The sequence below is a fragment of the Sminthopsis crassicaudata genome, chromosome 2 (assembly GCF_048593235.1).
Source record: "Sminthopsis crassicaudata isolate SCR6 chromosome 2, ASM4859323v1, whole genome shotgun sequence".
Taxonomy (NCBI): Eukaryota; Metazoa; Chordata; class Mammalia; order Dasyuromorphia; family Dasyuridae; genus Sminthopsis; species Sminthopsis crassicaudata.
The window spans coordinates 376,102,540-376,127,472 of record NC_133618.1 but is presented as its reverse complement, the minus strand read 5'-3'; the positions used below and the strand labels follow the sequence as shown (position 1 = coordinate 376,127,472).

At 38.6% G+C, this 24,933-nt stretch overlaps 1 protein-coding gene across 3 annotated transcripts in view; it reads right to left on the bottom strand.

Annotated features, from left to right (window-relative positions):
- DEGS2 (delta 4-desaturase, sphingolipid 2) overlaps positions 1 to 24,933 on the bottom strand; it is a 134,817-nt gene that overhangs the window by 55,153 nt on the left and 54,731 nt on the right. The window contains exon 1 of one of the 3 annotated variants that reach the window (XM_074291299.1): positions 13,812 to 14,115. The exons of the other annotated variants lie outside the window; for them this stretch is intronic. Coding sequence (XP_074147400.1) covers positions 13,812 to 13,893 — 82 coding nt within the window. The 5' untranslated portion in view covers positions 13,894 to 14,115. Of the gene's footprint in view, positions 1 to 13,811; positions 14,116 to 24,933 lie in introns of those variants that run through there. 3 annotated transcript variants of the gene reach the window in all.

Below are 24,933 nucleotides of genomic sequence, written 5' to 3'. Positions count from 1 at the left end.
TGGGAAAGAATAAGAATTGAAGCAGGAAAACTAATTAAGAAGTGATTACAGCAGTACAGGGAAGAGGGCCTGAACTAGGGTGATGGCTGGATGAAGAGAGACATCTAAGAGATATCCTGGAGGTAGAAATACCAAGATTTGGTCTTTGATTGGATCCATGGAGTGCCTGGCTGAAATTTTTCCCCATCCCAATCCATCCTCCATCCAAACCACCAAGGTGCTTTACCTAAAATGCAAATCTGATCATGTCATACCTTCCCTCACCTATTCATTAAACTCCAGTGGCTTCCTATAATCTCTGGGGAAAAAAAATACAAAATGCTCCACTTAGTATTCAAAGCTCTTCCTAATCTTTTCTAACCTTTCCTCTAATGTCTTATTCTCAGAATATGTTCTTTGATCTAACCACTAGCCATTCCACAAACAAAATCTTCCATCTCTCAGCTTTCCCAAGTCTGGCACATCTTCCCTCCTCTGCTCTGACTCCTGATCACCCACACTTCTTTAAATCCCAAGTAAGCCCCAATCTTCTACACGAAGATTTCTCTAATCCCTCTTAATTCCAATGGCTTTCATCTTTTAATTATTTCTTATTTATCCTATTTGTAGCTAACTTGTATATATTTATTTGCATGTTGTTTCTCCCATTAGATTGCAAGTTCCTTAAGGGCAGTCTTTTGCCTCTTTTTGAATCCCAGCATTTAATAATAATAGTGCCTGACACTTAATAAGTGGTTAAAAAATGTTTATTGAACTGAATCAAAATGACACCAAGGTTGTATTTGAAAGATAGCATCTCACCCTCAAGAGATTGGGAAATTAAAAAATGGTTTTGTTTTGAGCTGGGGGGGGGGGTTGATGGGGAGATAGGAATTATGAATTTGATGAACCAAACGTCAGAGAAGAGAATGGTCAATGGCCTCAAAGACTGGAAAGAAATCAAAAAGGATGTGTTGTTCAGTTGTTCAGTCTTGTCCAACTCTTCAGGACCCCCAGGCCCTTCTAGTCTCCATTGTCTCTCAAAGTCAGTCTAAGTTCATGTTCATTGTTTCCATGACACTATCTATCTCATCCTTGCTATCACTTTTTCCTTTTGTTTTCCATCTTTCCCAACATCAGATTCTTTCCTGTTATGGGCCAGAACTCTGAACTTGAAACAAAGGATGCTTAAAAGGTATTAAGTGAAATTGAGGAGACAATGGTTATCATGGTTCAGTATGATTGATTTAATCCTACAACAAATAATGGTTTCCTAGTGAGATAATGATTGGTTTACTCAGTATAGAGCATATAAGGGAGGAGCCTCAGCTAGGATTCATTTGGAGAGCTTCAGAGGGCAGAGAAGGAGGCAGGAGCTCAAGTTCTCAGAACCAAGGAAAGAGCTAGGCCTCTAAGAAAGCTAACCGGGCCTCAGGAAAGGAGACAAGATTAGGGGTTGAAAAAAGGTCATTTCATTTGGCAATTAAGGGGTCATTAGTAAATATGAAGAAAATAATTTCAACTGAATTGATGAAAGTCAGATTGCAAAAGAATGAGAGGAGCACAAAGGAGAGGGGGGGGGGGAAAGGCACAGCACAAATACCTTTCTAAAGGAGTTTAGCTGAAAAGTGAAGGAAATACAGGATGACGCCTAGCAGGACTGGTAGGATCTAGTTAGTATGGATTTCTAATTCATTCAGAATATGAAAAAAAATCTCAAGAGGCCACATAGTCTATATTGTATTCAAACAGGAATCTCCTTTATAACACCCATATTTAAAGACCTCTAGAGAGAGACTAGACTACATTTGGAAAGCTCTAATTATTAGGAAGAATACTGATAAACTAATGTGCTTCAGGAAGATAATAACCTAGATGGTAACGGGTCTTGCAATTGTGCTATATGAAGATCGGCTGGAGCCTGGAAAAGACAAGATTTTCAGAGGATGAGAGAAAGGAGACGGTGAAATACTATTCCTTTCTCCTTATGATCTTACACAGAATTTTACTAAGTATGATTGTGATGCATTTTCACATGATTACAGTCATCCAGGTTTGTGACTTTTCATCTTAAGGGCAGGGATTGAAGTTCTTAATTATTTCTTTTGTTCTCTACTGCTTTGCTTTATACAAAGCAAATTTTTAAAATGTTATTCAATTAACTAAATTTTCTCATGAATTCAAGAGATCATTGCTCAAATATGAATTTTCATCTGCCAAATAAGAAGCAATTATGTGTTTAAAAGGACCCAAGGTGGAGGCAAGGGTTTAGGTCAGCAGAAACTTTCAGGTTTCTGGACTGTTTCCCATTTTGAGATGGTTGTACTCATTCCTTCCTTCTCTATATATATTATTTTTCACTGATTTCTTAAGCCCTTTCTAATTCTAATATAGTTCCATGATTTTAACAAAGATAGTGAGTTGCTAGCCTTAAGTCAGGAAGACTTCAACTTGTCTTGTCTTTAACATTATGTGACTCTGGACAAGTCATTTAATCTTTAAGTGATCCAGGAAACTGTTATAAAATAGTATAGATTCTTTGCCAATCTGCACAAATGGAGAAAATTTCCACACTGGGAGTTCATTCATTGATGAGACTTGTAGGTCTAGATGGAACAGCTAGATGGCACAGTAGCTCAAACACCAGTCCTGAAGTCAGGAGGACCTGAGTTCAAAGCCAGCCTCAGACATTTAACATTACATTCATATATTATAAACTTATTCAGCCATTCCTCAACTGATGGGCATCCATTCAATTTCCAGTGAGGACCTCACTGGACAGAAGAGATAACATGCAAATAAATATGGGTAAATAAACTATATAGAGGATGAGCTGGAAATAATTAAGAGGGAAGTCACTAGAATTAAGAGGGATTGAAAAAAGCTGCCTGAGCTCTTTTCATAGTGGCTAGAAACTGGAAATTGAATGGATGCCCATCAATTGGAGAATGGCTGAATAAATTGTGGCATATGAATGTTATGGAATATTATTGTTCTATAAGAAATAACCAACAGGATGATTTCAGAGAGGCCTGGAGAGACTTACATGAACTGATGCTGAGTGAAATGAGCAGGACCACTTCAACAACAATATTGTATGAGGATGTATTCTGATGGAAGTGGCTCTCTTCAACAATGAGAGGATCCAAATCAGTTCCAATGATTTGTAATGAACAGCTACACCCAGAGAGAAAGAACACTGGGAAATGAATATGGACCACAACATAACATTTCCACTTTCTGTTATTGTTTGCTTGCATTTTTGTTTTTTCTTCTCAGGTTATTTTTACCTTCTTTCTAAATCCGATCTTTCCTGTGCAACAAGATAACTGTATAAATATGTGTACACATGTTGTATTTAACATATACTTTAACATATTTAACATGTATGAGACTACCTGCCATCTAGGGGAGGGGGTGGAGAGAAGGAAGGGGAAAGTTTTGCAAAGATCAATGTTGAAAAATTACCCATGCATATACTTTGTATATAAAAAGCTATAATAAAAAAAAAAAAAAGTATCTACAATAAATCCAAAAAAAAAAAAAAAAAATGCTTCCTGTAAGAGATAGGATTTGAAGAAAGCTAGGAGGTAGAGATGAGGAAGGAAATATTCCAGGCACAATATATCACAGCCAGTGAAAAAGAAAATCCCTGAAGTTGGGAGATAGAGAGATAGGGTGTCTTGAGAGAGGAATAGCCAGGAAGTCAGTGTCTCAGAAAGGCAGAGGGAGGGGACAGGCATGTTGTTACAGGTAAGTGGGATAGGGTGTAAGAAAACTAGAAAGGTGGGGCTGTAGGTTGTGAAGGACTTTGAATGCCAAACAGGGGATTTTATATTTGATCCTACAGCTAATAAGAAGCAACTAGAATTTATTGAGTTTTACCTCTGTTACCCTCTGGAGCCAGAAGTTGTTAGCTCTGTACAGCTCTTTCATTTGGAGCTAAGTCAGATCATTGGGACAGTCTGGGCTGAAGTTAACTTTGTATGAGTTATAAAGAAAGTTTGCTTTGCAACTGAATCAATGAAACGAAAATATTTGTAAGAATGTTTAAATCAGTACTAGAATATGTCCTTAGAGGTGACATAATTTAACCTGTGCCAATTTTCTTTCCACTATACCTTAATACTAAGTCTTTTACAGAGAGAACTGAATGGAGGAAAGAACAAATACATATCAGAGTAGGGAATGTTGCTCTTTTAGTATCCCCTGCTGCCTAGTATTGTGTCTGGCATATAATAGATATTTAATATGTGTTTGTTGATTGATGGTTTGATTAGTCAAGAATCATACAGAGGAATTAGGCAGTGACAAAGTCAAGCATAGAACGGAAGTCTCCTGCACCCAAAGCAAGGGCAAAAAACATTCATCTCTATTTTTTTGAGGGGGAGGGTACTATTATTATTTACCTCACAAATTTTTTGTGATATTTTGTACATTTATAAAAGTAGTTAATGCAGTGCCTGGCACATAGTAAATACTAAATTGCTTATTTCTTTTCTTCCCTTCTTTTCTACCCTTAAAATAGAAACTAGCTGCTTGGCCAAGCAACCACTGCACACTCAGGAAGCAAAAAAATCATCAATTATAATGACTCCCATGTCAACAGCACCTCACCATAACAAACCTGGAAGGGAGGTAGGTAATCGGTTAGTTTATCATGCCTGAGAGGAAAGATGACTGGAAAAGGTCCTCACCAGAGCCAACCCAATCTCCAGGCTTGGGACTCTGCTGCTCCTTCCCCATTCTTCCCCCCATAAAGAACATAGCCTTCTAAGACACTACCTACCCACATTAACAGTCTTGTTGCTACTGTTCATCCTTCACTCTCAAAGAGCACAATGAGGGCATGAGGTGTTGTCTTGACTTGTAAGCAAACTGGATTTAAGTGAGGCAGGGTTTACAAAGACTACTACATTAACAATCTACCCCTTCACACACAGCTGAAAATGATCATTCACTGCCCCATACTCCTCATGGGCAAACTGAAAGGTAGGGTCACAATGAGTAACCATGTGAAAGCTTCATTGAAAACTTGGAAGTTCACAGAGCCATCCCCAGCACTTAATTTGTCTCTAAGCTTCAATTCTTTCCTGAAGCATAGGACCAGTAAGTAAGGGAATGCTCTCTTCTTAAGCAGGGATTTTCCAAGGGAGTCTCTTGACCACCAAAGCTTAATATTCAACCTTCAGGTTCTTCTTCCAATGGCAAATGGAGGAATTGACTTTCCCCAAAACTGAACTCCACCACATGCTGATTAGGTAGAGCTAAAAATCATTTTAGCCATGGTACAACAGGGATATAGTTAGTTCTCTGTATTGCTGAATTAAATGCAAAAAAAAAAAAAAAAAAAAAAAAAATGCTTGGATTTATTGTTGATTTCATGGTACCTTCTCCTTTTCTTAGTTATTCCCACATCAAAATCACTTTAATTTGGGGCTAGAAAAGAACTCAAAAGTCATTTGTCCAGTCTGTGCTGGTAAAACACTCCCTTCTAAAATATTTATTATTTACTTATTTTTACTTATTATTCATAATTTTCTCCCAAAACTAAGGAGAGAGAACTCTGATCAATGATATAAATTAGTCTCTCATTTTGTATCAACTTCTTGACAGCTCTATTTGGATGTTTCATAGGTCTCTCAAACTAACATTTCCAAAACAGAATTCATTGCCCTATCATTTCTCCAAACTTGCCCATTTCTTTGCCCATATTCTTTCAGTAACTCATGTTTATAACTTCAAAGTCATCCTTAACCCTTCCTCATCTGATCAGCTTTCAAGGGTTGCCATACTACCATATCTCTTGTATCGAAACTCTTTTCTTAATTCATATAGTTATCTATTCTGTACAAGGCATAGAATATAGCAATCACCCCATAATTAGTCACCAATTTAAAGACATCAGCTGCCAAGACACACCTAAGGCACAAGCCTTGTGTCACTCCCAAGCTCAAAAACATGGAGTGTTCTCTATGGCCTCCAGGATAAAATTACAAAACATCAACTTGCCATTTAAGGCTTTCCACATGTCTTATCAATGAATCCAGAGTTATTTCAGATTAATCCCCTTCACACCCTTATGTTTCAGGTCCACCCCTGATCTGACGCTCAGCTGCCTCTAGTCAACAACCAAGGTGTCTTGATCTAATGGGGCCATGTATTATCTCACCTAACTCTATAGATCACCTCCATTTTTCAGTTTTTGTTTCAGTTTCACAAGGCTCACAGCCTCATTATACTTAAAATATCTTGAGAATGAGTACTTTGTTTTTTCTTATTTCCCCCAACATTTAATACTGTAAGCAGAAGAGGTTTAATATATGCTTATTGACATGGCTAATATGGAAATATGTGTTACATGACAGCATATGTATAATTAGAGCTAATATTGTTTCCCTTCTCAAGGAGTTGGGGAGGGGGAGGTGGGAGGGAAGAAATTTAAAATTAAAATTTTTCGAAAATAAATGTAAAAATAAAATTTGTACATAATTGGAAATTTTTTAAATGAAATAAAAATGTAAAAGAAAAATAAAAACAAAAATTCTTGTTCACTTGACTTAAATAAAAATTCCACATGAGGGAATGTCCTCTAGTTTCTTTCCCCTTCTTTCTGTCTTATATTTAAAATATTTATGTAACTTCCTTAACTCCTTCTTTTCCTTCTTTTATTTTCCAACTCATATTCTTGCCTCAAACAAAATAAACAAAAAACCTCTCTCCATTCTATGTGTGATGTACAAAAATGTTTGTAGCAGCCCTTTTTGTAGTGACAAGGAAATGGAAACTAAATGGACACCCATCCGTTGGGAAATGGTTAATTAAGTTGTGGTATATGAATGTAACAGAATATTATTATTATGAGCAGGATGATTTCAGAGAGGCCTGGAGAGACTTACATGAACTGATGCTAAGTGAAGGAAGTGGAGCTAAGAGAACATTGTACACAGCAACAACAAGATTATGCAATAATTCCATTGTAATGGCTCTTCAACAATAAGATGATTCAGGCCAATTCTGATAGACTTGTGATGGAGAGAACCATCCAAAAAAGAGGGCTATGGGGACTGAATGTGGATCACAACACAGCATTTTCATCTTTTTTGTTGTTGCTTACTTGCTTTTTTTTTTTCCTTTCTCGTTTTTTCCCCTTTTTGATCTGATTTTTCTTGTGCAGCATGATAAATGTGGAAATATATTTAGAAGAATTGCACATGTTTAACCAAATCAGATTACTTACTATCTAAGGGAGGGAAGTGGGGGAAGGGAGTGAGAAAAATTTGGAATACAAGGTTTTACAAAGGTGAATGCTGAAAACTATCTTAGGATATATTTTGAAAATAAAAAGCTATTATTAAAAATAAAAACCACACAAAATAAATAAATATTTTTTTAAGTTTGAGATGTGAGACAATAAATAAAAATTATCCTGTTCCTGGTACTAAGTGATCATTGATGTTCCAGTGGCATATCTGCACCAAAGAAAAGGAAGATGTAAAACCTGAAAATAAAACTAAACTTACTTTTAAAAAATAAATTAATTAATTAAAAGGTCATCAATCTCTAAATGCCTCTGATTCTTAGTAGGTACATTAACCTGGGCAAGTCACTTCACTTGAGCATCTGGGGACTTTTTGTTCCACAAGTAGGTAACATATTGAATAGAGCCCTGGACTTCAAATCAAGAAGAAGCAAGTTTAAATCCAATCTGAAACACTTGCTAGCTTTATAATCACATGCAGCCACTTAACTTCTCTGTGCCTCAGTTGCCTCAGCAGTAAAATAAGGAACTTGGACTTGATGGCTTTTGTGATTCTTTCCAACTCTACACTAATGATGCCATGATCTCTTTCAGAATCCATAGAGAAGTCTTCATGTATACCCTTGTTCATCTAACTAAATCTGCTTTTCCTATTCAGGACCAAATAAATTATGTTTAATTTGATTCAGCAAACAATAATTAAATGACAGGTAATAGGAAGACATGTTTTCAGAGAGCTTCTATTCTAAAGGCAAGGGCACACTATGAAGTAGGGATACACAAATAAGTATGATACAAAGGACAATGAGATAAAGTACACAAGGGAGATCGAAAAAAATTCTATGAGAAATTTAAGGCACTTTCATGGTAGGAAAGAGGGCGATTGTGTTGTGATGTTTTGGGAAGGTTTCTTAGAAGAGGTAGCTTGAGAGAAGGGGAGACTTCAGTTCACATGACTGCCAAGGCACATGAGCAAAGAGGCAGAAACAGGGAAAGGCAAGGTAAGCAAGGCTGATAGAATAATTTAGTTTGGCTGATAACATGTACCTAAGGTGAAATTACGTAACATCAGAGTTTAGATCTCAAATGTACTTCAGGAATCATCCAACCCAAACTTCTCACATCACAGGAAGAAATGGGCTAGAGATGAATAATTTGCCATGCAACTAATAGTATATGCAAGAACCAGACCTAGGTCTTCTGACTTCGGTCCCAAGTTCTTCCCAATGTAACACAAGTTAAATCTGGAGAACTGGAGTGGAATCATTCATCCATTCAACAACTAAGTCCTCTTGGTGCTGAGTATTGTGCTCAGTGGTACTATAGAGAAAATTATGCCCAAAGAGCTATCAAACTGTACATACATACCCTTTGATCCATCAGGGTCTCTACTGGATCTGTTTTTGAAAGATATCATAAAAAAGGGAAAAGGACCTATATATGCAAAAAAATGTTTGTAGCAGCTCTTTTTATGGTGGCAAGGAACTGAAAACTGAGTGGACACCCCTCACTGGGGAATGACTGAGTAAATTACGGTACATGTATGTTATGGAATATTATTGTACTATAAGAAATAATCAGCAGGATGATTTCAGAGAAGCTTGGGAAACTTACGTGAACTGATACTAGCAAAGTGAACAAAACCATGAGAATATTCTACACAGCAAAAGCAAGACTATGTGAAGATCAACACTGATGGACTTGGCTCCTTTCAACAATGAGGTGATTCAGGCCATTTCTAATAAACTTCTGAGGGAGAGAGACTCCATATCCACAAAGAGTACTATGGGAACTGAATATGGATCATAGCATTGTATTTTCTCCTTTTTTGTTGTTGCTTACTTGCTATTTGTTTTCTTTCTCATTTTTTCCTTATTGATTTGATTTTTCTTGTGCAGCATGATAATTGTGGAAATATGTATAGAAGAATTGTACATGTTTAACATATATTGGATTACTTGATCTCTAGGTGGGAGGAATGAAGGGAGAAAATTTTGGAACACAATATTTTGCAAGGGTAAATGTTGAAAATTACCTTTGCATATATTTTGAAAATAAAAAGCTATTATTTTATTTATTTATTTTTTATTTTTTTTTTTTGCTGAGGCAGTTGGGGTTAAGTGACTTGCCCAGGATCACACAGCCAGGAAGTGTTATGTGTGTGAGACCAGATTAGAACTCAGGTCCTCCAGACTTCAGGGCTGGTGTTCTATCCACTATGCCACCTAGCTGCCCCTAAAAAAACTATTATCAAAAGAGAAAACAATTCCTGAACCCAGAGGTTACAAACTAGCCACACTGTGAAAATCCTTGAATAATTTCTTCTTTTTTTTTTTTGCATGAGTAATTTTTTTTATAATATTATCCCTTGTATTCATTTTTCCAAATTATCCCCCCCTCCCTCCACTCCCTCCCCCCATGACAGGCAATTCCATACATTTTACATGTGTTACAATAAAACCTAGATACAATATATGTGTGTAAATACCATTTTCTTGTTGCACTTAAGTATTAGATTCTGAATGTATAAGTAACCTGGGTAGATAGACAGTAGTGCTAACAATTTACATTCACTTCCCAGTGTTCCTTCTCTGGGTGTAGTTGTTTCTGTCCATCATTGATCAACTGGAAGTGAGTTGGATCTTCTTTATGTTGAAGATTTCCACTTCCATCAGAATATATCTTCATACAGTATTGTTGTTGAAGTGTACAGCGATCTTCTGGTTCTGTTCATTTCACTCAGCATCAGTTGATGTAAGTCTCTCCAAGCCTCTGTATTCGTCCTGCTGGTCATTTCTTACAGAGCAATAATATTCCATAACCTTCATATACCATAATTTACCCAATCATTCTCCAATTGATGGACATCCATTCATCTTCCAGCTTCTAGCCACTACAAAAAGAGCTGCCACAAACATTTTGGCACATACAGGTCCCTTTCCCCTCCTCAGTATTTCTTTGGGATATAAGCCCACTAGCAGCAATGCTGGATCAAAGGGTATGCACAGTTTGATAACTTTTGAGGCATAACTCCAGATTGCTCTCCAGAATGGTTGGATTCTTTCACAACTCCACCAACAATGTATCAGTGTCCCAGTTTTCCCACATCCCCTCCAACATTCATTATTTGTTCCTGTCATCTTAGCCAATCTGACAGGTGTGTAGTGGTATCTCAGAGTTGTCTTAATTTGCATTTCTCTGATCAGTAGTGATTTGGAAACTCATATGAGTGGATATAGTTTCAATTTCATCATCTGAGAATTGTCTGTTCATATCCTTTGACCATTTATCAATTGGAGAATGGTTTGAAAATCCTTGAATTTCAAGATCAGCAATGCAATTTTTTTCCTGTTTGTGTTAGTTAGCATAGTTGATAAATTGCTTTGCATCTTTTTCCCCCCCTAGTTCATCTATATTTCAAGTTTTTTGTTGGAGTGTGTGAGTGTGAGTGTGTGTTTAAGTTGGCTTTTGAAGCTGGGTCTGGAAGCAGACCTCCCTCTTACATTGTCTCTGTAAGGAAAGGCGTTCCAAATTCCAAAAGGTGCACTCCCAAATGAAAACTTGGAACACAGCCTGTTTGGACGTAGGAGATGGTCAGTGTACAATATGGAAGTGGCTAGCTGTCCTCCCTTCTCTGTTCCCTGCCAATCAAATAACATCAGTCTGACTCAGAATTCTTTTTAAAATCTTGACAAATACAAAACGGATAAGCAGCAAGTACTTCCCTTATATTGGACTCCCACAGATTTTTATCTTCAGTAAGGACGAGTCCATGTTAGGCTTTGATAAACTGTCCACTAGTGCAGTGAAAGCCTAAGCTCTGTCACTAAGATTCCTTGAGTCTCACTTTCCTTATTTGTAAAATAACTAAGTAATGTCCTCTTCCACAGTTCATCACCACCTTTAACTTTCCACCTCCAACAAAAGACTAGTGAATAGCTCTTTTATTTAGTACCTCAGAGTCCCTAGCAAGTGCTTAATACATATCAAGAGAAGGAAAGAAGAGATTGATCTACAAACTCTTCTAACTCACATTCAAGCATTCTAGGGTTAGCTCTACATCAGGAACACTTCCCATGATTCCTAACCCAAGAAATTTTCCTTTAATCTATTTCCCTCAAATATTTATTATTCTCACAGAATTCACCTAAAAGCAAAACACGAGGAAAAGGAGCAAATGACAAAAACAACAATAACCAACAATAATTTTTGCAAAGTACATGGAATAAATTATTTCATCTGAACTGTATAAGAATTTTCTAAAAAATTTTTTATAAAAAAGGTGCCTGGAAAGACAAGTTTTGAGGTGAATTTTTTTAAAGTTTGTTACCAAATAGTGTTATTTTTGGCACATATCATGTATAATAACAAAAACATTGTAATAAATTTCAAGATACTTAAGAATTCTGATGAACATAATTACCAGTCATGAAGCCAGTGGATCAAGGTGAAGCATGCTACTTCTTTTATAACAAAGAGGTGAACAGATGCAGAATAATATGTGTTTTTGGATATGGCCAAACCAGGAATTTATTTTGCTTGATTTTGCATATTTCTTACAATGATTTTTGTTTTAAATTCAGTGGTTGATGGGTTAAGTTTTGTTCATTTAAAAAAAAAAACTTAATCTAAAAAGACTTTCAAGTGGAACAAATACTGGAGTTGGGAGTCAGGAAACATTCATGCTCTAGCTCGAATACTTACTAGATATGTAATTGTGAGTAAAAAAGGACTTTTCTGAAACTGCTTCTTCTGTAAGGTGAAGATAAGTCTATCTGCCCTACCACCTATCTCAGAGAATTGCTGAGAGGAAGCACTTTATAAACCTTAAAACACTACCGGGCACTATTATTATATAATTAAAATAAACACATAAAATGAGATCAAAAGGCTACCAAGAACTCTAAACATAAAACACTGGGATTTTGTTTTTAAAAGCAGAAGTTACAAAGAAATGATGTCTGCACAAAATTCACATGCAGCAAAACTGAGACTATATCACCTAATTCTCAATCCTCGGGCATCTTACTAAAAGGTGCTTTGGAAAGCAGAGGAGACAAGTAGCAAAGTGTGGCTCCAAGTCAGCGCTGGACAAACATAAATGTATTACAGCCTTTCCTTCAAATGTTAGAAGTAAAAATACTCTAGAAGCTGTACTTCCTCATCCTCTCCAAGCGAACACACCCATGAAAGCCTTTCAAATTTAAAAATATTAATAATAATAAGGCTGTGTTTCAAGTTTTCCTATTCTTGCCGATTTCTGGTCATTGTTCTACCAAGTGTTTACAGATCAGAGTGAATTTGGTGCCGCGGGAGGAAGGAATGTGGCAGAAAAGGGAAGGGACACGGGAAAGAGAAACCCACATGGCTCCCCCAGCCCCACGCAGTACACGGTTAGAAAAGCCAGGCCCACCTGGTGCCGGGCTCCCGTCCCTACACTCCAAGTCACAGGCCCACACAGCCCTTTCAGATGCCTCCATGCATAAAAACAAACACGCCAGCACCGAGTCCTGAACCTACCACCACCACTACCTCCAACACACTGACCTAATTTTCAGATCCCAGTAAGCGCCGGGATGCCACCTAGACCTCTCCGCAGATCGACCCCAAACCCTCCCCAGGTGGCCATCAAAAACAAAGAGAATAGAAATGCACAAAGTCACCGGGGTGCCGCTCTGGTCTAGGAGGCACACGGATGTCTAGCCACTTCGCTAAAGTTTCCTGGGCAGCAAACTGATTGCCTGCCTGCCTTCAGTTCCGAGCCCTGGGTAGTGACAAACATGCCCTCCCGGGCTGAGAGCTGAGCCGATCAGGTCAATCCTGGCCCTCCTCAGCCTCCTCGCCCCAAGATCCGATGACTCCGAGCCCGAGAATTCCTGGCTGCTGTTCCTGCTCAGTGAAAAGGGTGGCGGACGAGGATGACCAACCCAGTGAATGCCAGTCGGCATCGGCTCCGGAGTTGGGGTGGGGCAGGGAAGGAAAGGAAGAAAGGATGACCAGGACTCCCTTAGCTCCCCTGACTTTCCGGAGGGGTGGGGATGGGACGGATGAGGATGAGGGGAAGGGGGACGGGGAGGAGAGAGAAAAAAAGAAAAAAAGACAGAGAAAGAGAAACGGAGTCAGAGTCAGAGGTACGGACCGACGGAGTCAGACATTCTCCAGCCGCTGGGAAAGGGGATAAAAGACCAAAATCCTAGTTAGATACTTGGGTTCATAAGTTGTTTAGCTAGAAAAGGACCCTAGAATTCATCTGGTCCAACTCTTTCATTTTATGGAGAGGGAAACGGAGACCGAGAGAACTGAGCAACCGGAATCATGAAGTAAAACTTGCCCAAGTCGGGTCCATCTCGATACCGCGCCAGGTTGTAGGTTTTCCCCTACCAACCCTCTACCCACCCACCAGATATCTCTGGATAACATCGCCAGACTCCAGTCGACTCTGCCACGGAGTTTTTTACCTCAGGGATCTGTTGGAACATTGCACTCGACGTGTATGTCCCTTACTTCTCTCTTCTCCCCAGACCCTGGCCCAGCGTGGGGACCCCTCTCCCTCGGCCAGCCAGGTACCTACCCAAGATCTCCTTGCGCCTCTGGGTGTGGGGCTGATCTGTGTAAACCCACTCGAAGTTTCCCCGGGTGATCCTGTTGCCCATGGCTGTTAGGGAAGGTGAGGAGGAGAAGCTAACTAGAGTGCTAGCCTGTGTCTCCGACTGAGGTATGGGAAAAGAAGTCCAGTTTACATATACCTTGGGCACTAGTGGGCAGCCCAGTTCTTTTTAAGATCTGAGCACACCTGTCGGGGCGGGGCCGGGGCGGGACCAGTTCCTGCAGCTGTCCAGGAAGCTCGAGCGAAGGCTTTGGGACCTCACCGGGACTGCATGCTTGCTCTAAGCTTGGGTGACTGCAGGGAAAAGTGAGGCACTCCCGGGAATGAAGAGGGGAAAGCTCCGCGCCTCGGTACGTGGGACCTGTTCACGGACCGGCCAAGATGCAGTAAGTCAAGTCACTTTTCGGATCTGCGTTCTCAGTAAAAGGGGCGGATTGGACAAGTCGATCTCTAAGGACCTCTTCCAGGTCTACCCTTCTATGTTCCGAGTTCTGACTTTCTATGAGTTAGCATCCTTGTTCCGGGTCCCCAAGTTCGCTGGGACCAGTCTTTGAATTTCCGGAGACTGCAGGTGGGAATTTTTAACAAGTTCTCTTTCACTGATTATCTCAATGAACTGAAATAAAAATTATTAAAAAGGTAAAAAATGGTGCTCCTATTTTGATGAGAGGGTTCACACAGATATGTAGGGTACGGGAATGCTTTATCTGATCTTTGTGTTAACATAAGAAATAATCATCTGCTTTTGGTTTTGTCTCTGGATTTTCTTTTTGGTGCCGACATGGTTTATTTGTTTTTAGCTTTAACATAACTGAAAGAACTAAGATTTGGAAAGATTTATTCTCGGCAGAACCAGCAAGTCCTGGATAATCATACTATTAAATCTCAGCATTTCCTTTAGACTTTTAAGAGTTGTGACTGAGGTTTAATTGATGAGGAATCTCTCAACCCTTACTCTGGTTTCCAAAACCTAGGTCAGTACCTGCCAATTGGTAGCTATTGAAAAAAAATGCTTGTAAATTAACTAATTGAACCCCCCCCCAAAAAAGTCGTTTATATGATTGTAATCTATTGTTCTATTCACAAAGCACCTTCTAAAGGAAAAACAAAACAAGTGTTCTAGGTTCTAGGGAAAGAGTTTCATTCTCCTGGGGAAGAGTAAAGGGAAAGGAATGTAACATTTTATATTGATAAATAAATAGGCCATGATTTGAGGAGGGAGGAGTAAAAGGAAACTGATATAACATTTATATAGTTAAGTAAATAGACTGTGATTTGAGGAGGGAGAAGATGCTAAAGGATTAGGAATGATTTCATGGAGAAGGTGAAACTTGAATACTAAAAGAAGCTAGAAATCATTCAAGAAAAAGCACATTCCGTATCAATGGAATATAATATGATATGGAATATCAAGTTCAAGAAATGGCAATTAGGACATAAAGAAGTGTATAAAGGAGAATATGAAGGATGAGTGTTGGGGAGGAGTCAAGGATTACTCAGGTTATAAACTTATGTGACTAGAAGAATGGCAGCACCCCTAACAGAAAGAGAGAAGGGTAGGTTTGATGCACCAGCCAATGTAGTAGTTCAGATCCAAGACAAGAACGAATGACTTATTAACCATAGCATGAAAAGGATTCTCCACAAAAATAAATCATTTGTTCATAATAGAATCATGCTCCCATATCTCTGTTTAGAAACACTGTTTAGCAGAACAGAATTGTGACTTATCTATGTAAACAGGAGAAAGAGACTTTTTCAATTACCCAATCTGACTTCTTTGCTGTTCTGCCATTTTTGACTCTTTGGGACTCTGTTTGGGGTTTTCTTGGCAAAGATACTGAAGTGGTTTGCCATTTCTGTTCCAACTCATTTTACAATGGAAACTGAAGAAAACTGAGGCAAACCAGGTTAAGTTACTTGCCCAGAGAGCTAAGGAGTGTCTCAGGCCAGATCTGAACTTTGAAAAATGAGCCTTCTTGACTCCAATCCTGGTAGTCTGTGCACCATGATGCCATTTAGCAGCCCTGACTTGGAGATCACAGCCTAATGTACAGTCACAGAGTCTTAGAGAACTTGAACTTATAACACACTTTCTTTTAGCTCTCTTTCTAGTTATGTCATTTTGGGCATGTCACTCAAATTCCCTAAGTTTTCCTCACCTGTAACATGAATAAGATATAAATGATCTCAGAGGTTACTCCTGGCTATAAATCAGATTCTATGTAATATGGATCCTTTGGTCCTCCTCTCACAAGGGTCAAGTCTGTTGTATTTTGCTGCTCCCTATATTCCTCAAACCTATACCCCTCTTTTGGAAGTCTAGTACCCAGAGGGAATTCAGTCTTGCCTTTCTGCCATTTGTTCAAGCCTCCACGGATTGGGTTTCCCCTCATTTATAGTGGCCCATTGACCAGCCCTCCAGTTCCATTTGACCACTTAATAGTACATCAATTTTTACAAAGTACTATTTCAAAGATTAGCAAGAACAAACATAAAAATTTCCTCTCAATACTTTGGAGGCATATCCTTCCCACTCCTATCATCTCCTAGAGGGGTGTTCTACTTAGCTCAGTCCCTATATTAGTTCCACAAAATTCAAGTCCAAAGCCCCACTAGGACCATTGTTCAAGAACTCCCTACGACAACTACATCTGGCCTGGAATCTTGGACTCTGGGATCCCGTGTGATTCCGGGCAAATTACTTAACTCTGATGCCTCTGTTCCTCATCTCTAAAATGAGCTAGAGAAGGAAGTGGAAAATACTCCATGCTAAGAAAAGGCACTCAGTTCCTGCAGCTAGAACCAAAAAGGAATGACATAAGACCCAAACCCAAACATCACATGACTGTGGGGGATGTGACCCTCAGGCCTTACCCCCTAACCACATTACAGTTAAGGACTCTTAAAACTTTAAATGTTAAGTCTTCCTGGGGCAACTTTCAGGTTGTTTGGGCATGTGGCACACTCCATTACATTATGACACTTACCACATACCTTGAAGTAGTTAAGTAACTTGCCCCTGAAGTAGTTAAGTAACTTGCCCCGGCTCACGAAGCTAGTATCTGTGATCAGATTTGAACTAAAGATGCGTTTTTCTGACTCTAGGCTCAGTATTATAACCACAGCGCCACCTAGCTCCAGAATTGTATACATAGCCACTCCTAATATTAGTTGTGTGATGGAAAACAAATCATTTCTCCTCTTTGACCTCAGTTTTCTCATCTGCAATAAGAGGATAATAATACTCATAGAAAGTATTTTGGATAAACATTGAAAGAAACTTAAAGTAGCAAAAGCTCAGTGACACTGCCTCTTCCCTTGAGCAATTATTAGTATCTGTATCTGTGGTTGTCCTTTCTTTGGGTATATGTGTCTGTGTTCTCAGATGAATGCATTGTCTCCTGTTAGTCCAGTTGTTCCGGTGGCAGGAGGCAAGGAGAGAAAATTCCCTTTCTCCCACCCTACTCTAAGTACCTTTCCCACCAACTCCTCAAACTATGTTCATTAACTCTGGAACTAAAACTATTAAGTCATCTAGGTATGTAAAACCCTCAGGGGTGTAACCAGTTTATTTGCTCAAACAAGATATTTCCTTTTTGACCTGAATCAAAAAGTTTGCATTTCATAAAGAGATCACACATCTTAGACTCATCTCCTTCATTAAAATCTCATTAAGTGTGACACACAACCTGAGGAGGAAACTCCTTCCTTTGCCAAAAAAAACCCAAAACAAAACAAAACAAAAAAACAACTCGAAAAAGAGGTTCTCTTAATTCTGGTGAGTGATGAATAAACATATGTCAAGAGTAACATTTCCTGGGTATGGGGGAAAACAGCCTCCACTGTAAAGAAAGCTGGAATTTGTTCTAACATTTTGGGTTCCAGAAAAGTGAAAATGATCATTTAGCTATGAATATAGAGCACAGAGAAGGCAGGGGTGGCACTGTGGAAAAAATACTTGTTTGGGAGTGAAGGAATATTTTTTGAATTTTGCTAATTAGTATGTGTGACCTTAGTAGAGTCATTTGACTTCTCCCGAGTTTTTTCCCCTGTAATATGAGAATTGTTCCCTAAAATCCTTCCAGTTCCATATCCTATTATCTCAGGATTCTTGACTCTACATCCTGTGCTCTTTTCCCTTTGTGTGTAACCACAAAAATTCTCAGAGTAAGAAAGAAAGCAAAAAAGGTTTTATTAAGATCTCTAGGAGAAAGGGCATCTCCTATCTGATGTTTGTCAGTAAAAGGAGTGCAAACTAAAAACTGCAAAACATAAGATTAAATAGGCTAAACACAGAATCCCCTCCATTCCCCTGCCAGGCCTTTTCTCCCATTGTTTGGGGGAGTTGGGTTTATATTCTAATCTCAGAAATCTATCCCAGAAATAAAAGAGGTACTTAAATGCTAATTAAGAGGTGGTAGGAAACTGGTGGGGAGAAACACCTGCAACTTTTTTTTAGCTACAGTCTCAAGTCACAAGTAAGGTATAGTTTAAGGCTATATTCTCATGAGCGTGTCTTCACTCAATTTATCCCATACACTTCCTTTCTTCAGAGCAATCAGAAGCCACTTGGAAGATTGTTGTGTATGTGTTTCCTTTCTTAAAAGACCATTTGATAGCTTTGCCAAAAGATCAAGTTTGCAAATAATCTGGGAAGATTATTTAATTAGACTTCAGTGCTTCAAGGATCCATGATTTGATCAACTTGGATCCTCTTGATTTGGTGTAGCTCCTAGGGAGACTATAGCAACAACCTTAAGGCTACCTAACCTTAATCCTGAAGCCATCTGGCTGTCAGATAACAATCTGTCAGTAATAACAAAGTTTCTGAGACAATAATGTGCTGCATACCAGACCACTCCTCCCTTTCACCTTTAAGCCATAGAATTCAATACCAGACCAGTCCTCAGTACTACCTCAAAGCCACAAAATTAGTATATCAGTGATCTGAAGCCACTAATCTACTTTTTTCCTATAAATCTATCTTCTTGCTCCTGGTTCTTTGCTAAAATCTTTTGGAACTTAACCCGCTGTAATTGGCATTGCAATTATGAATAAACTGCCCCTTGACTTGGAGATAGGTCCAAATTCTTTTGAGAAGCCTTGTGACACCAGTATGGAACTTCTACCTGTGAACCTCAATACTCCCTCCACCAAACTGGGACATAATTCCTCCACTCAGGATCTGAAAGAATTCATCTTTTGGTGACCAGAAAGGGGCATGAACCTTTCTGCAAGGAGACAGATGACAAATACATATCCTGAGTCTTTCAGTCTTAGATCATGAGTCCATAATATTTCTCAGAGTCAGCAGGTTCCTGATCTCTAAAGCTAGGGCCCTCCACAAGGCCTATCTTTACAGCCTCAGGCATGTCTGTTCTTGGCCTCTACCCTCTGACAGACTTTGCTACTGACACACCTGTTAGCAGTAGGACCTTTCAGCTTTGGTGGATCTTCCTAATTCACTGGTTGCCTGTATACTGGGCCTGAAAAGAACCCACCAAAAAACAACAAGTTCTTTATGCTCAGGGTGCTGTGAGCTACTAGTTTGCCTCCAACCACTCCTGCTGGAGCCTACAGCAGCAGTCTTGAAAAATGCCAGGAAAATGAGTAAACACTCAAACTTTTCTATGTTCAGAAAAGATTCTGTAAAGACAGAGTAGGTCAGAATGCTTCAGTCTCCCCAATTTTCCTCCACAAAAAAAAGAATATCAGCTTAGAGGGAACCACAGAGAAGCAGAAATAAACAAAAGAAGCGGTTATCCTACTAAAACAAGATTCCAGGAAAGGCCCAACCTCTTTGGTCTGAATAAAGTGCAAGCAGTCCCAGGCCTACTGCCACAAAACAAGGAGAGAACAAGCTTAAGAGTCAGCCTCCATGGAGAAGACTGAAGGTCCTTCCCCTGTGGAGGGATGCCAAGCAGAGCTGTGATGACCAAACAGAAGCCCAGGGCTGCAGCCACAGGGGGGAAGGCTTGCACAAGCCTAATGAGTGGAGTAGCAGAGGGCAGAGAATCTGCTGTCTGTGGGAGATCCACAGCTTTCAGTTCTAGGGCTGAGAGGACAACTGAAGTTTGCAGGTCCCACAGGATACTACAGCATTTGTGGGACAGTGTGAGGAGAGGCCCTACTTAAAGAGAAAGAGTCCCTAGGACGGAATTCAGAAAATGAATTGTAAGAAACACCTAAGACTTGGAGCATTATTCCCCACATTTTAGGACTAGATCTTGATTATAACCAGCTGCTGAAAATAAAATTAAGATACCAAGATTGACCTCTGGTGGGATGAAGAATATGGACTCCTCTTTTAACATCCCCTTTGCTAAAGATTTCTCCCAGCACTCTTTCCTGATCAATTTTAATTACTACCTCCTTTGTATTGGCTTAGTATTCTCTATATATTTAAATATTTCTATTAAAACTTAAGTTCCGAATGTAGAGGGTGCTTTTTAATATTTGCATTCCTAGGCTACCAAAATGTCTGCCACATAGAGGGGCTTAATGTTTGTTGATTGATAAATTGATCACCAACCTGAATGGTATAAAAGTTTGTAGGAGAAATTAATAAACATTATGGACTAACTCTATAGTTCTAATTCTTGACCAAAACCTAGCTCACTATTTTCCATATTTTCAGAGGTCTTTAAAGTTTAAGAAGCAGGTTTGTCACAACACTCTGAGAAAGGATTGTTTGTTTTTTTTTCTTACTGTCCTTCTGGCATCAGGCGGCCATTCCTGACCCACCCAATGCTTTACCCTTGAAGATGACCTTGTATTTAATTGTATCTTATACTTAACTATTTACTTGTCTTCCCTGTTGTTCCTTGAGGGCAGCTATTTCACTTTTGTATCTTGAAAAATTAGCAGTATCTGGCACACTGTAGACACTTAATTAATGTTTGTTGAATAAAAGATACTGCTATTATTTACCCAGACTGAAGATGAAATGTGTTGTTATTCAGGTACTCAGTATGACTCTTTGTGACCCTCTGAATGGGATAAACTGAGTGAAGATCTCTCATAAGAATGTCACCTCCACCTATCCCCTAATTATAACTTATTTGTACTGTAGCCAAAAAGCTGGTGTTATCAATCTTACTTATCATACATTTCCCCCTTGTTCCCCCTGACCTTTGTGCCATAATTAATTAATGATGGGAGTCTGGACTCCCCCAGCCAATGGAAGAAAAGGTCAGAAGGGGGTGGGGGTTTCCTTATTAGAATCTATATAATCCTGTGTTTGCAGCTGGTGCTTTAAACTCGTCTATTGAGGACACTTTTGTCTGTTGGGAGTTGCCCTTTCTCCAAAGATTAATAAATCCTTTTTGCTTTTTACCAAATTTAGGTAAAGGTCACTGTCACCTCTGACCATAGCACTATCTCCTTAGATCTGTCCAAGATCATGTTCATTATTTCCAAGACCTAGCTATCCATTTTATCCCCTGACATCCCCTTTTCCTCTCTCCATCTATTTTTCAACTCAGTTATTTCTATGAAATTTTTCATTCTGACTTTTATTTCTTGATGTCTGTGTCATTAGCCTACCACTTGACTAATTCTAATTTTTAAGGAATTATTTTTTTTGCCTTTTACAAAGCTATTCTCTTTTAAATAATTTTCTTGCCTAGCTCTCATTTCTTTTCCAATTTTTTTCTATAGCTTATTTTAAATTTTTTTTTGCCTTTTTAAAAATCATTAGTTCTTTGGGGCATTCTTGTTGAGCTTGTGCCCAATATTCATTTTGTCTTTGAAACTTTCAAATCATTATCTTTTGAGTTTGTGTCTGAGTTTCCCTGTCACCACAACAGCTTTATAAAGTCAGATTTTTGTTATTTGCTCATTACCCCTGCCTATTTCTCAACTTTCAATTTTATTGGGGTCTGCTTACCTCTGAGGTACAAGTGACTGTCCCAAGCTTTAGGCTTTTATATCCTGCTATTTTCACAGCTGGTTCTGCAGCCATGTATATTTTTGATGTGTCCAAGATGTTGTGATCTGGAGAGAAGTATTATGTTCACTGCTCTCTGTCTATACTCTAGTCCCTACCTAGGTAGGGGCTCCATTCTCGAATGACCACAACTCTTCTCAATCCAGAACTGAGTAATAGGCAATGAAATTGCCAAATGGCCCCCAGTTCCACAGACTGAATTCAAATCTGGCTTCAGACACTTAATAGCTGTGAGGCCATGAACAAATTGCTTTAAGTTTTGTGAGAGTTAAATGGATCATGAATGCAGTTAGGAGTTAATGAGTTAAACAGATTATTAGATGCAATTAGGAACGAAAAACTCATTCTCACTAGGTCAAATATTTGTATGCTTAGCAGCCAGCTCCACCTTGGCTGAACATTTACAGGTCCTATTTATTTTGATCACACACTCCCATATACTATAATGTTTCAGCCCACTTATTCCTTAAGCAGTTTCAGTAAAAATACATAAATATCTTAAGAACAAAAATCTCTGCATGGACTTCTGTCACATGTTCTGTGCGGACTAATCACCCTGAATTTGTTGCAGAATTCCTTTAGATACAATTGGGCACTTTGGTCTCCCGGTCTGTAACAAATTGGCATCATTGCAGAATTCTTAGAAAATGGGCTGGGCAGGAGGAATACAGAAAGGCTTGGAGAGACTTGCATGAACTGATGCTGAGGGAAATGAGCAGAATCAGAAGATCACTGTACACTTCAATGTTGTTTGAAGATGTATTCTGATGGAAGTGGATATCTTCAACATAAAGAAGATCCAACTCACTTCCAGTTGATCAATGATGGACAGAAACAACTACACCCAGAGAAGGAACACTGGGAAGTGAATGTAAATTGTTAGCATTACTGTCTATCTACCCAGGTTACTTATACCTTCGGAATCTAATACTGTGCAACCAAAAAAAAAAAAAAAAATGTTATTTACACACATATATTGTATCTAGGTTATATTGTAACACATGTAAAATGTATGGGATTGCTGTCATCAGGGGGAGGGAGTGGAGGGTGGGGATAATTTGGAAAAATGAATGCAAGGGATAATGTTATTTAAAAAATTACTCATGCATATATACTGTCAAAAAATTATAAATAAAATTTTTTTTAAAATGGGCTGAGGAAGGGAGGGAGATCCTCAAATGACCATCTACAGGAATGTGGGCACCAGCAGAACAACTAATAGATTCATGTAGGCCTCCCAGGGAGTGGGAGGCACTCCTCGAAGGAATGAGCACTCTGCCAGCCAAGATCTGTTGGCAAAGAGATTAGGGCTACAAGTCCAAAACTAACTTGGCTGTTACTATATCAATGAGCAATAGTGCACTAATCAAGCAACCCACAAGGCTAGCAGTGCTCAGGAAACCCATCACTTCTTTCACAAGAAGCCTACATTTGCAAAGAGTGGCATACCAGGAACTCCCAATACTCTGCAAGTACCCTGGCTGCTGCCATCTTTGGGGTAAGAACATCCATCTTTAGGTTTCTGATTTCTGCTTTCCCCTTAGCCATATGTACTATAGTAGTTTCTGGGCTGGTTCACCTGTCTTTTGCCCCAATGAAGAGGAAGGGCAGTAGGTGAAAAGATACAACACAGTAATCCTATGCTGCAATGAAAATGCTTCCCTACACCAACCAAATAGTAATAGTGTTTAATTAAATGGGATTACTGAGACTACAGCATTAATACACAGAATTACTGATTTCAGAAAAATGTGGATAAATTTGCATAAAATAATGAAGAGTGAAAATGAGTAGAACCAAGAGACATACTAACAGCAATATTGTTTTAAGAAAAACTTTTGAGCAACTAAGTCATTTTGATATTATACTCAAATACAAAGGACATAAGGAAGCTGTCTGCATCCAGAGAAAAATAGTTCATATAAAATGATTTTATACACTTGTGTGTGTGTGTGTGTGTAATGGTAGTCATCTTTAGGGTTCAAGAGAAGGAAGAGATGGAATGTGGAGGGGAGGAGGAATTTGAAGTCTCATTTTTATAAGGGTTTTGAGGGGAAGACAACTCCTATTTGCTATCTTAGGGCTAATTCATCCAATATGTCTACATCTTAAAAAGATCAGCACTTTTTACTCTGCTGGTCTTCCCATGGAAATCTGGAACTTGTCTAAGATTTATACATCATAGGACCTGAAAGTCCTAACAGCAACACCCAGATGGTTTCTACTGATCCAACACATATTACCAGAATGTGAACTATGGTTATTTATAAATCATTCTTCTTTGATCTTTGGGATGATTTGTAGATGACTTCCAGGTTATCCTCTGCAATCTTATTTCCTGCTATTTAATTCCCTACTATACTGATTTGATGGGTAGTTGTCAGAGATTCCAGACACAATTTCAACACATAGTAAAATAAGTCTTACTATTCCCACTTTGTAGATGAGGAAAACTAAGATCCAGAGATACAAAAGGATTTATGGAAGGGTCACAAAGTTGTAATTCTGCTTAGGGTACCATTATACTCGTTTTCTCTTTTTAAAGGGCCAAAGATAACAATTCAGTATATGCATTCAAAATGTCAATATTTTAGACCATCAAAAATAGCTCTAATGGCTCTATTTTGTAGTCTAATATCTCTAAGTCACTTTCAAAGTTGTGGGATCTAGAAGGATGGAAAACATCCTTCAGTGCACATTTTAAGATTTTTCAAACTCACTGAGCTTTGGATAGAAATATCTGAATGCTCTGAATTCATTGGCTTGGAGAATCTAATGAACCTTTAAATAATTAGACTATTTAGAACTTTTAAAAGAAGAAAACTAGAAAGGCCTGTTTGATTAGTTTGGTTGAATTCTATATAAGAATGTCAAAAATGTAATGATAATGGTAATAGCTCATATTCATGTAGCTGGTACTTTGTCCTTTATGAATCTGTATCCACAAAGTTTTCTATGAAGACTGTTAAAAGAATTCAGAAATAATTTTTTTTAAAAGATTAGTCTTTTACCAGTTTAAGTCTAGACTCCCATCTGAAAAACAAACCACTATACTCCTTTGAATGTGTGATAGTACTCATCCAGAAATGAGTAGAAGTTATGAGCATTTCTATAACTATTTGCTTTTAGTATTTG